Here is a 13,719-nt window from a genome sequence, read left to right as displayed (position 1 = left end):
TGCTGCCTAAAAAGGAGGCTAAATGTTTGTTTTTTTTCCTTAACAAAAGAAATGACACATTTTTCTAGTTGCCCTAAAAAGTTGATTTTGGTCTTATTCACAGTGGGTCACAGCAGTGGGTTGTACTGCGTGTTTGATTTGGCAGATTTTTATGTATGCTGGATGCCCTTCCTCACACAACCCCAAAGCGATTTTTCTCCTCCAGAGAGCTCTCATTCTTACTTTTTAATATACAGCAGGGCAACCTGAGTAAAACAAAGAGGTCCCTTGTTTGTTTTATATGAATACATGTTTATTCTCTGTTTGTTTGCTTATTTATGTGCTTATTTTATGTGTTTCTTTAAACAACAAAAAAAGAAAAACAGAAAAAATGCCCATCACACACAAAAAGTTGTTAATATAAAACGTGGTATAAAAATTATGTTGTCTGAAATTTGCTATAAAATGTAACATTGTCTAATGCTGGCTCTAAAATTAAAAAAATGTCTATAAATATGTTATACTATAGAATAAGAACGCATTGATGAGGTAGCAGATTAACCACTACCATCGAGTTCATATTATATTATATTTAGCTTATTGTCTGTGCTTGTAAATTTCACTGAGGGAAGCTGTTTATGCTGTAGGGCTCATTCGTGAGATTCCCTAAGGAAAAAAAATCTCATTCATATTTGCTTTTCCCTCCCTTGATGACGTCACAGCAGTGAGTGGTGAGGTCAGGGCTGAAACATTGTGGTATACTAATAAGTACAGCACACACAATACAAACTACAAAATACACAGTGAATAACACTTATTATCTCTGCATCATGGCACGTGGTCGTGGGGGGGACATATTGGGGAGCAAGTGCAAATTTAGTCCTCAAAGCAGGAAAAATGGGCATGCGTAAGAATTTGAGCGAGTTTGACAGCGACTGAATTGTGATGGCTACACAACTGTGTCCAAGCATCTCCAAACCTGCATCTTTTGTGGGGTGTTCCTGGTCAACAGTGCTCAGTAATAATAATGGATTGCATTTATTAGCACTTTTCAAGGCACCCAAAGTGCTTTACAATACCACTATTCATTCACTCTCACATTCACACACTGGTGGAGGCAGCTACGGTTGCAGCCACAGCTGCCCTGGGGCAGACTGACAGAAGCGAGGCTGCCATATTGTGCCATCGGCCCCTCTGGCCATCACCAGTAGGCGGTAGGGTAAAGTGTCTTGCCCAAGGACACAACAACCAGGACAGAGAACCCGGGGATCGAACCGGCGACCTTCCGGTTACAGATGAGCTTCCCAACCCCCTGAACCACTATCAAAAGAGATCCGAGAAAGGAACAGTAGTGTACCAGCGACAGGGTCGTGAGCTGCCCATCAGCCCATGCTGATCCTTGTCCACTGCATAAAGTGCCAACAACGTGCATATGAGCATCAGGTGGCCTGCAATAATGGGTCACTTTTTCTTTTAAACATAATGTGGATGGCTGTGATGTGTGTCTTGCTTACCTGGGGAACACCTGGCGAGCATCTGTTGGATGTGCTGGGTAGACAATTCAGATCCAGGGAGGTCCCGCCCTATAACTTGCAGGTCTTAACCCTTGTAATATCCTCGGGATTCCCATACACTTGTTTGCCATACACCTACGGGTCATTTTTGACCCGAGGACGTAGATACCACAGTACACCTTCAGACGTGTAGTGGAGTCCATGCCTCGACAGGTCAGGGCTTTTTGGCAGTCAAAAGGGGACCAGCAGAAGTTTGAGGTGGGGTGTCTCATAGCCTTTTCTGTTTTCCTCAATTTCTTTAATCAGTTTTTTTGTGATCATGATTCAGATTGTAGCTGTTGGCTTAAGTAAGTAAAGGCTCAAAAGTCTGTTGGATTTTCTGAAAATGAGAAAAATGAAATTGTACCAGATCCCTTAAAGTATGTGATCAGTACTTTATCCTATATTCATGACCTTAAATCTGCATATCTGAACTCAAATGGGTAGTGTGTGTGCACACTACATTTTCCAATGTTATTGCCGTTCAGTGAGCCACTCTGGCTTCGGGAACGCATTGGAGCTGTCACTCAGCCCAGGCAGAGCCCTTTTCGCGATGTGACATTTAAGAAATGAAAGTAAAAGGACAGCTAAAAATGGTTCTGTTCAAGTCGAGAAATTAGGTTTGGATTATTCCCTCATTTCAGGTGCGAACTGCTAACATTTTATTGGCTTGCCACTATAGTCCTACACTGAGAAGAAAAGTTAGATTGGGTTTCTGTTGGCATATAAGGATAAATGTAAACAACTTTAGCTTGACATCAGATGGTATTTATAGTACATAGTTATAGTCTGCAATACTGTTGTGAACCCGTTCCTAATGTGCAACCCTATTGGTTAATTTCACGCTAACTGTGTTGGTGATTGTTCTTTAAAAGTCATCAGGGCAAGTTTACTATGACTGTAATGCACATCTTCAATATCTTTAGTTGTGCCCAGCTTACTAAAAGATGATTGCTTTGGAGAATGCCTTAAATGTCAATAAGATTTTTTTAAAAATGTAAATCTTCCCTTTCAGTTTCTGTTTCACTGTCTCACTATGCCTAACCTAATCTGGCAGAAGCCTCAAAGCTTCTTTTTAGTCTGATGAATCAGCAGCAAAACCCATCCATGACCTTTTTCAATGTAATTTATCCCAGACAAGATCGGTCAGGTTCTAACAACCCTAACATTGTGTACTTCTCTAAGACAGGTGATCTGTCACACGGCATCTCAGTCTATGCTAAAGTCCAGATTATGGCAGGGCTATTGCAGTGCATATTAGTACATATTATTGCACATGTTGTGTGTGGCTGGTTTTAGTGTTATGGAAATGTATGAGTGAAGCTGAGCGGAACATTAGCATAAAACTGAACCACACCCACGCCGCCACGTTAACAGATTTGAGCCGTCAAATGTTTTGTACTTCATCTCTGAAACGTGCTGCGACTTTAACGTTTTTACAATCGACCTGTTAACCACACATTAAAATGTACTTTCTCCAGTCATGCTGAATACCTACATCATTATGTCCAGAAGGAACGAGTCAGCACTCTAATAGCCTTGGAAAACTTCTCACCCTCATTATAAGCAACAAGTCCTTTATGAGAGGTTCGTTTATCCAAGCAGAGGCGACCCATGCACTGTTAACTTTCTATATAATGGCTGAGGTTTGCAGAATAGACCTGCATCCCGCTTTTACCAAGTCCTTTACCCCAACATTCCGAAGTAAGTTTTGGTTTGCCACAAATGCCGCTGCCAGCGACTGTGGTTGAAGGCTGACTGGCAAACCTCATTAGGTCCAACACGAGACTTCAACGAACATCCGTTCCACTCAGTCTGCTTTTGTGGCGCAACCAGCCCCACTGGGTGCTGCAAACCCTCCATATGCTGGTTGGATGGGTCAGAGATGGGAGAGAGGAGTTGTATGTTTTGGGGAGAGTGGTTAATCTGCAGAGCACAGGTTGGTTTTGGCTGAACCGGGCAGACTGTAACATGAGCTTGAACTTGCACAGCTAGAAGGTTCTGGTTTCTTTTAAGTCGCTCTGTTAAAACTCGAGCTTTGGTTTCTGTGTGACTTTCCCTCCTCCAGCTATGGAAACACTTCTTAGCGGAACACTGGCCTATTTTTCCTTTTCTTGCAAAGTTCACTTCAACTGATTTTCACTGTGAGTGTGTCCATGTGTGCATTTAAATTCTTGCCCCTGTATGAGTGGTCACGCTGGTGTTCGTGTTCCTTGCGGTGGAAGGTCAATAATTGCGGGCTGTGCCTCAGGCCCCTCCTAAAACCCTTGGAATAGCGGCCAGCTGATTAGGCATACAAGCGGTCAGTGGGTCGTGGTGTATTTCCCTTTTCCTGGATTCAATCTCAGCCATTTTTCAGGCAGCTGTAATTACGGGAACAAAGGGATCCACGTACTGTGGGGAATAAGCCTTTTTCTGTTTTTAACAAGGCTGAGGTGACTCAAAGTGACTTTGGAAAGTATTTACTGATTTGTTTTTCATTCTTAAAATTTACATATAATAGAAAACTATACATTATCTGAAGATTTTGTTACTTTATTTTATCTTTATTTTCTCTAAAATAATTAGATGCCACTTGTGGATTAGTTCGATCTATAAGGTTTTGGACAGTTAGACTTTTTTCTTTTTGATATCAATTTTGCACCAGTATATCACCATAATTTAAAATGTTAAGCTTTTAAGATTTAAAAAGCTCATATTTTGAAGGAAATCTTTTGACAAGCCAAAAGATTTGAAAGTAATTGTAAAATTATTTTTATTTATAACTTTGCATGGCATTCTCCAAAACTGTTAAAAATGATCCTTATTTATCCCATGCTCGGCCTTTGTGCAGCAAGCCATTGATGAAAGAATTCGATTAAGTAGATCCCTCTCTGCCGTCCTTTAATGCTTCCGTAACACTTGGAGCAAACAGTGGTTGGAGACTTCGGTACAATCAGAAATATTATGGCGTATACAATCAACTTGTTGCATGTGAAGACTCTGACCAGCCCTGCAACTGCTCTCAGAAGTGACTTTGGAAGTCAGTCTGCTATACGTTTGCAACTTAATGGGGTGAAGTGCTTTGTGATAATAGGGTGGTTTACTCTGACAAATAGGGAAAAGCGTAAATCTGTTGCCAAATACTGACATAGTTGCTACAAGACAGTGACTGCAATATGAGTGCTTAACAACCTTACTGTAACATATATAAAACAATAGTATAGAAAAATATAACCACAAGGAGTTGAGGACCCATTGAGTCGAGTCACCTATTGTAGAGAGAAGTGTTGCAATTGAATTTGTGCAGACCTACTGCAGAGTGTTGGAAATCTCTCTCTTCTTGTAAATTTGAGTAGACGGCAATTATTTGTAAACCTTAACCAAACACAAATGTTTGGAGACGGGTTGCCAACCGCCAGCCAAACTGTTTGTGAACAAAAGTGCTCACTGAGAGGTTGAGGTTGTTGCCTGGTAAACCTTTGGGTGACTAGTTGGTTCTTACAGCTATTTGCAATTGATCACCGAATTTAATTTTTCTCTCCTAGTCACAAGGGGATTGCCATCCTACTTTTACTTTACTGTGACTGAGCCACAAGACAGCTTTCTTCTGATTGGCTGCTCCTGATTAACGAAAGGTTTGAATGTCAGGTTTGTGCTCTCTTAGCCAAGGCTCTGTGTCTTAGATGAAACATTCAGGATATCCCCTTCCTTCAGCATCATATGGACCCAAGAAACTGAAAATGAGGAATTAGATTGGTCTTAAACCTGAGCTTTTGGCTCACAGAAATTGCTTGCACATACTCTGACATTATTTTTTGGAAAGTTTCACCAGGTTCAACATCCACACCTACCAGTGCACTAGAAATGCTGTAAAAACAATAACAAAGCACAATAGTTCCTCTTTAATAACATGATTCCAAATTATCCTATGCCAAATTATGACCACCAGCATCATAAGACTATCAGTTCACCTTGGCCTGGGACTAAAAGCCGCAGTTACTGTTTATAAATGTACAATCATTCAAATTCAGCCAATCAGAATAGGGAAAAAGGTTTATGGACGATCTGAAGGGGGAGTGAGGAAAAGAAAAAGGCTTGTTAACAGGGCAATTTATAACAGATTACATACATGTCTTGCCTCACATTAGTTAGATGGAAGTTCCAAACAATTCCCCATCTTTTCAAGGTTTTTTTTTTTTTTTTTTTTTTGGGGCAAACAAAAGCAAGAATAGGAGTGACTGGTGAAGAGCTGCTGGTGTGCTGGTTATTAATGTCCCCCAGGAGGCTGCTACAGAGCTGGTTATTAGTTTCCCCAAAGAGCTGGATCCCTGTTTTGAAAGAGCACTGTGATTTGTGTGCTCAACCAGAGCCTAGTCCTTCAAAGAAAAAGTATAATGTATGCTTGTTCAGGGGGGCAGCATGAAGGGCTCCAGTAAACACAGCTGAATTAGCTGTTGTTGCTGCCTTTGTCTGGAAACCCCATGTTTCTCCTCTGCTTCTCAGTTTCTGTGCATTGGTTTAAAAGTAAATTATACCCTAAAACAGAATTCCAACTGACTGGAAATTTGTGGGGATCTTTATATGCATATTTCAAAAACATTTAATATGGTAAAACATTTGATTTTGATTGTGCAAAGTTGTCAGCATAAGGAGATGAGAGAGAGAAAAAAAACGTGCTACGTAAAATGTGTTGCAATAAAATGCATGCATGTTGCAGTTGTTCTTTACCACAAATACTTGCATGCAGCTGCCACAAGCTCCTACGTTTCACTCTAGTTGCACACCTGTTGTATTTTTAGGTGGATTTTCTTAAATTATGCAAGATGTGATTAGTGGAAGTGGAGTGCGTTTGAGTTCTTAAATCCCCATCATTCTGCTATGGTTTAAGCAGCTCCAGATCTGTGCTGCTTTGATATCACTCAGCTTCCTTTTATGAATATTAAGTTGTGTACGTCTGCGCGCATGTGTATTTAGGGGCTCACTTTATGTCAGGATTCTTGGAGGTGTCATTCCCTGTTTACACGTTTATACAACAGCGTACAGCCACACCCCCAACCGACATATTTGGAGTTTCGTAAAAATAGGGCTGAATGAAGCAAATGAGCTGTGTCAAGCTGAGGACATGGGTGACATTGTTTGTAGTACTTTTCTTGTGCCTTAGAACAGTCCTTTTTCTGATGTTTCTTTTATTTTTATAATATATAAATTGTAGGAGCGCCAAACATAGACGTTATCCATTTATATTAAAAGAAGGCTGAGAGGAAAGCTGAGGTGATTGTCAAACAAACTTCTTTAAGGACAAAGCAGCAAAAAGACAAAGAGAGAGAAAAGATAACAAGATTCAGTGAGAAAGAAGCCACAAAAACTCATGGCTCCTTTTGATTAGCAGCATTTACTTGCATATGCCACTGCAGGGGGAAAAGGAAATAGTCAATCAGTCATGGAAGTAAACACACATGGAAGTAAACTGTTTGGACCTCCCACAAACTGTTAAACACGGATAAACTATTTAAAATATTAAAAGGCATTGCGTGTATGCTTGTATTTGTGTCTTTGTAAAAGCTCCGCAATCTGTGTTATTGACTGCAAAGTTCTGTTTGACTGTTTCACTTGAGAATGTGAACAATTTCAGGTAAACGTTCACAGGTGTACAAACTGTTTGAAGTACACTTTTGCATTGCAGTATGAAACCACACATTTGCTGCAATGGTGAATTGTTGTTATCAGGCTGATGAATAGCTTTTCTGACCAATCAATTTTCACTCTGTTGTTGCAAAGTGAAGTGGTTATAAGAAACAAATGTGTGCGATCCGAGAACTAGCACCATTAATCATGTTTCGTACTATCAACAAAAATGTAGTGGTTTACACAAGCCAAAGATCCCCTTTGGGGATCAGGAAGGGCGCCTGGTGTAAAAAGTCTCCCTAATCAAACATGTGGTTCTACCTTGTGGAGCAGCTCTTTTTAAATAAGGAATTCTTTCAACTATCAGCAAAAAGAGTGCTATCAAAACTTATGTCATTGTCTCACATCTGTGGGTTGTAATCCCAGGGGGAGGAAATGTGTGACTGAATTTTTAGCAAATGGGATCCCACCATACTCCTGAACTACATTCCCGTCTTTGGCGCCATATTTGGCCCCTGATTTAGATCTAAGTGGGAAACTTGAGCCACACAAACATGCTGTTAATATGAATTCGCCTCTCCTTGCACTGCCACTTGGAATCACGCAGACCAAGTAGCTGGTAGTTTTAAATGCAAAGTTGTCTGTTGGATTAGGCATGTGGGAATGGGGCGGGGGTTATTTATGTGTCACCATTAGTTTTTGTCTTATTGACACAGTTTTCATTTTTCCTTTGTGCAGCTGGCCAAGAAGATTCGGGAGAAGTTTAACAGATACCTGGATGTGGTGAACAGGAACAAGCAGGTGGTGGAAGCCTCGTACACCGCCCACCTCACCTCTCCGCTTACTGCCATACAGGACTGCTGCGCCATACCAGCATCAATGATGGAGTGAGTAGCTTTCTCTTTACAATCACTTTACCACTTTTCCTCGTTTCCTTTGTGTGTCTCTCGTAACACGCACACCAAAGTCTCTGCAGGAGGGTTCACTCTGTGCCTGTAAACTCACCTCCCACTGTTAGCACCTGCACTCAAGCTCTCTATGCATTGTTTTATGGGCCAGCTACACACAAATCCCCATTTCTCCCTTGTTTTGATCATCCTTGGATTAGTTATAGCCGTATTTAAATCGCATCATTTGCTGCCTTGAGCTAGCGTCATGCTCTGATTACATGGGAGCTTTTTAAAACTCTAACCATAAGATGGAACAAATTAAAAGGTTGGTTTTACCTCTTCTGCACTGCACCCCAACTACAAGTTTTATGGGACCTGGAGCCAAGGACGGCATGGAGTTATCTATAGAAAAAAACGTGGAGGTTGAATGGCAATTTCAATTTTTGCTTGTTTTTTTTTTTGTTTTTTTAAATCGCTTTGATGATAACAGCAGTAATGACCAAAAAAATCCAGTCGGGCTCTACTGGGTTAATATAATATATATAGCACAAATAAGAGAAGTTTTTGGGGGAAAATGCCTACATATATATTTAAAGCTGAGCTTTGGATTAAATCTGTCAGAGTTAAGTCCTATACTGAGACGGGTTCAAATTGGCCCAGCGTACAGTAGAATCAGATTTTTGGCCAATCATCGGCTCGAGCAGGGGGAAAACACTGTTCAAAGCCGAGCTCGGAGAAAAAGGGAGAAAGTGCCGCTTTCAGTTCTAATCTACAGAGCAGCAGCTGTCTCTTCCCGTCCGCCCTCCTTTCTCCATTTTTGTCCGCCTCCCTCCCCTTTATCAGCCGACGCTACAGGTTACTGCTCTCTGAAGTCTTTGCACCGCAGACTCCACAGACTGCAAGGTCACCTGTCTGTCCACCTGTGATGCAGAGGGAGGGGAGGCGGGTTGTACCTGGCTCAGGGCCATTTGCCACCTGTAGCTGAATTCAGGATGAAACATGTGTGTAACATGTTGTACTTACATGTAACCGTCGTTCACGCAAATGTGCTGCATTATCAGCCCATTATGCGTGCTTAAAATGCAGCTCTAAAACTGTGGACACAGGAAAGAAAAAAATGCTGAGGAAAAATTATTATGCAAGACCTGGACGAGAATAATAGAATGATGCAGCGGGAGTTCGCAAGGGGGGGTTGTGGTGTTGGTTGTGGACATACCAAACTGAAGCCGAATCTGATGGATCCCTAACTTCAAAGCCTCTTCCTCGGGGGAGGGGGGGGGAAGCAGAGAGCTGTTTTGCTTTCATATATTTGAGCGCTCGCAGTTTAATAAAATATCTAAAACGGCTTATGCCTTATCTTCTAAAAGATAGCGGGTGCTCTGTTTGTTGAATGCGGGGAAAATAATTATTCGCTGATGAAAGTTTTCTTTAAAAACTTCTAGAAAGAATTAAGAGGTTTGGGGAAATCTGGTTTCTCTGCTTGGTTGCGAGGAAAAGCGTCTTGGCTTATGACCTCCAGCGAAACTGCGGCTCGTCTACAATTCCCTTTGTGTACTTGCTCAACAAACAGCGTATGTGTACTTTAATAGGCTTCAGTCATACCAGTAGCAGATAGCTGCTTATGTCTGTTTACAGACTTTATGCTTATCTAACCTAACTGGGTGCTCGCTCGTGGATCTAACAATCTTCTCACTGAAGTCTCTGCGATACAATGTTGTGCATTTCCTGATATATTGAGCGTTACGGCAAAAGCCTGCAGGCAAATAGCTCAACGCTGGAAATGGCCACGGCCTAGACTGGCTCTTTTTATGCAGCATAACATGTCGTATCTGATACAAGCGCAAACTGGGAGGAAAAAGCAACACTGTGCAGTTTCACTTCAAAGTTTTTGGTGTAACCGTTTCTTGACAAAAACATCTACTTCCTCTAAACCTGGGTATTTCAGCCGCCTACAGTGCAGTTTTATATCCTTTCCCAGGCACGTCAAACCCCTGTCACAACTTGCCTAGGGTGACCTGAGTTGATAACATGATAATGACCCACACCTTTTTTCACACCTTGGCTCATGTGATGACACACATGACCTACAAGTGGGTCAACGACCACCTCCAAAGGGAACGATACCGAATAGGGGTTAAATACCTGGAGCTCTCCAGCTTTTGTTTTTAGAACTGATGAAGCCTCTTGGATGAGCAGAGTGAAGCCGTTTTTACTCCTTAAAGGTACCCTTCGTGTGATTCCTTTATGTTGAGAAATCCAGGCTAGGAGTTTCCTGTTATTCCTGACCGTCCTGTTTGCGTTACGTTGCCACAGATAAATGTACTTCCCAAACTCTCAAACTTGTTTATCTTGAATGTAAAAGAACAAACAAAACAAAACACACAAAAAACACGTATTGCTGCCAAAAATACATTGTGGAATATGTGCGGAGAGGAGTTAGCCCAGAATTGGTCCAGTTCAGTGTGTCCTTCACTAGTCTTGGGCATCAGCTGCTTCTCGGGGTTCCAGTCAGGTCAGCCAGTTTAGTAGTGGGGGATCAGGTGGTTCACAGGGTGTCTGCTAGTCATCAGGCAGGCAGGCTATCGTTTTGCGGAGGGAGGCCACCAAGGGCAGCGCTTAGCAGCCAGTGGTATGCTTTAATCACCGCTGGGTCTCAGCGACGAGCCCGGCCTGAAAATAGCAAATGTATGTTGCTTGTTTGGAATGGTGCGCATGAGCCCCTGTATGTTTGTATTTTTAACATCCAATCTCCAGGTGCTCATTTCAACAGTTTCACTGCTATGCAGATGTAAAAGTGAGAAGTGTGCACGGGAGCATCTCATGCATGGCACTTAATGGTGTCATTTCACCAGTAGTCCTTGAAAAGATGAGCTGCAAGTGAGCCGTTCAAAGAAAATGCCACGGATGTGATCCTCAAACGTACTTTTATGAGGTAAAACAATGAAAAATAAATAAATAAAAAAATTGGCAGTGTGTCCCTAAAGACTGCTGCTGCCTTCAGGCATGCCCACATCACAGCAGTGTGTCAAACATCAGTGAGCAGAGCTTAAGCAGCGCCTGTAGTATAACAACACAAAGCTGTCACTTTTTGGTATACACCAAAGTATTCGGAGAAGTAAAACTCTGAGGTGATGATGACACTTGATGGAAACAAAGATTGTAACAAATTTAATTTCTAGAGGAGACAGTTTTCTCCGTAACCCTCATGGTGCTGTTTTATGAAGGCTATTGTTACCTTCAACGCTGAGGGTGCTCCATTTTCATTAATGATGACTTAATATTTAATTCTACTGGCATATGCAACTGATTGTGTCTAAATTGGAGGGCAGAATCACTACTATTTAATATTTATTTACTATTTATTTTTCTTGTGTTGCAGAATTGCTGAAAACGATGCCAAAAGTCTTTCTTAAGGCCACTCCGCAGGATAGCTTTACACTGTGTAGTCGTATCATGTGGGGCTGGGTGGGGATCCTGCAGAATTTCTAATACCTGCACTCATAAATTAAACATACGGATCAATGGTAGCATGGTGTTAATACCGAGCTCCTCTTTCTGAAGGAGAATTCTCACTATCCGAGCTGTCGGCAGATTTACAGTTCAGTTCAAGAGGATACATTGCGCCGGTGATCAGCTACTGGGACATGACATCAAGCTTATCTTGTAGTCTCGTGGTTTCACTGAGATCATAATATCTCTTTGCACGTTAGAGAAGGAGAGGGCTAAACACCAGGCAGGTTAGGAGGAGGGGGTTGTTTAAGTGACCCTAACAGGTGTAAATGCTGGGCCGCTGTCATAACTTTCTTCTATCTCCACCACCCCGCCCGGTTAATGGGGGGGTTTCATATCTTTGTGGGGGGTTTACTATATTTGTGGGGACCAAAATCCCGGTCCCCACGAGTTTGAAGACATTTTTGAGACTCAAAATGTATTTTTAGTGTCAGGGTTACAATTGGTTATGGTTAGGCTTATGCTAAGGGTTAAGGTTAGGCATACATTTTTGATGGTTAGGGTAAGTGGCTAGGGAAAGCATGTCAATTAGATGTCCCCATAAGATATGAAAACCTGATGCGTGTGTGTTTTGTGTCTTTATTGATAATAAAAACTGTAAAACCCATGAAACTACAGTTAAAATTTAAAATCTATGTACTCCTTCACATTTTCCAAAGATGTCCAGTGGCCCATATTTGAGTCTTTGCCTGGCTGATTTCTGTCCCCTGGACCCCATGTTTGACAAACCTGATTTAAACCATTAAAAGGTGTTATGGACAAACTACTTAGATGCAATCGTTTTCTTCTTTTTCTCCAAGATCTCACATTTCTCGTCAAGTCTCCCAACCAAAAGAATAATCCAAGAACTAGAATAGAACCCCCCAATTTGTGTGTGTTGTGTGTGTGCATATTTTCATCATTAAAGTACTTTTTCCATTAGATCCCTAATATGAATGTGTTTTTAGTCAGTGTTGCTATTCCCGAGCACTTGAAAAGTAGTGCAGTGAAATCTCCTAAACGTTGGTGCTTATTAAAGACCACATGTGACATCATTTTTGGAGTAGTGCGCCAAGCTGTAGCCAGCAGCTCATTTACAATAGCAAATCAAACAGCCTAGTAAAGCTTTCCATGTCCACCTTGAAGCCAATTAGCGTGCAAGTTGACTGAAAATTGGCAACTAATATGACTAAAAGACACAACCCTGTTTCCCTTGTTATCACTGCATATAATAACTAGAGGCGTGGTGGTTAGATTTTTTTCTCTTCACCAAACAAACAAAAAACAGTTACTATGCGTGAAGGTGCACAGCTATGCAGTCAGCCTAAAAAACACTCCCGTTAAATGTTGAATAGAGCGTTTGGGCTTTGAGGATTTTACTAGAAGCACTTGTGAAGTGTAAGGAAAAGTCTTTGACAACAAATTCAGTTATCCAATTCTGTGTGTCTAAATCAACACCCCAGTATCCCAGTTATTCGGCCCATCCCTATTTTGATCGTATGTAGTCTGTGGGACACACCCCTGTATACATGATAAATATTAGTACATCTAAGTCTGGCAGTTGTCCTGACTTGTTCCGCAGTACACGCTGGAAAATAAGCTTGTAAGCTGGTGAGTGTATTTAACTTATTCATGAGCAAAATGAAACTTTATTTTATTTCTTTTTTTACCCCTGCCACTCTTTGGTTCTTCCTGTATGTGATGTGACTCACTTGGTGGCTGCAAACTGTAAACATGTGAATTCTGATGTAGCTCTGATTGACAATAACCCTGCGCTTACATTTCTCAGCAGTTGCTCTTGTGAGCAGCATAGCAGAGGAGCATGACAATCATTACAAACTGGCAACGGATTCATCGAGTCATACCCTATTACTTACTGAACAGGCCACATTTGGACACAGAATTTCCCTGGACTGAAAAAGTGATCTCTGCTTTTTATAAGCCTACACTTAGTAGCAACCTGCTATTTTGGCATTATTGCAAGCAACATTTCTCCCACATTCATAGTTTTTTGTACCGAATTATGAATTGATCATATACAGCTGTATAGACTAATACAGTTCAGTGTAGTACCCTACAGTAAATCAAAGTTTTTGTAGTAAAAGATTCATGTTTTTCTTGTCATTGCTTTAGGGATTTTTTTATTTTTGAAGTTCTTGGTAAAGGCACGTGTGTTTTGAGGTGTTGGTAATACTTGTCCA

At 41.3% G+C, this 13,719-nt stretch overlaps 1 protein-coding gene across 1 annotated transcript in view; it reads left to right on the top strand.

Moving 5' to 3' along the window:
- Positions 1-13,719, top strand: part of cachd1 (cache domain containing 1) — a 101,842-nt gene that overhangs the window by 38,164 nt on the left and 49,959 nt on the right. Inside the window, exon 3 of the mRNA XM_085436323.1 lies at positions 7,878-8,026. Coding sequence (XP_085292449.1) covers positions 7,878-8,026 — 149 coding nt within the window. The remainder of the gene's footprint in view (positions 1-7,877; positions 8,027-13,719) is intronic.

This window comes from Copadichromis virginalis, linkage group LG17, assembly GCF_057382275.1.
Source record: "Copadichromis virginalis isolate Kocher_CV1m ecotype Utaka linkage group LG17, C_Virginalis_male_GT1.1, whole genome shotgun sequence".
Classification (NCBI taxonomy): domain Eukaryota; kingdom Metazoa; phylum Chordata; class Actinopteri; order Cichliformes; family Cichlidae; genus Copadichromis; species Copadichromis virginalis.
Note: the sequence above shows the minus strand (reverse complement) of the source record. Positions and strands in the feature narration are given on the sequence as shown.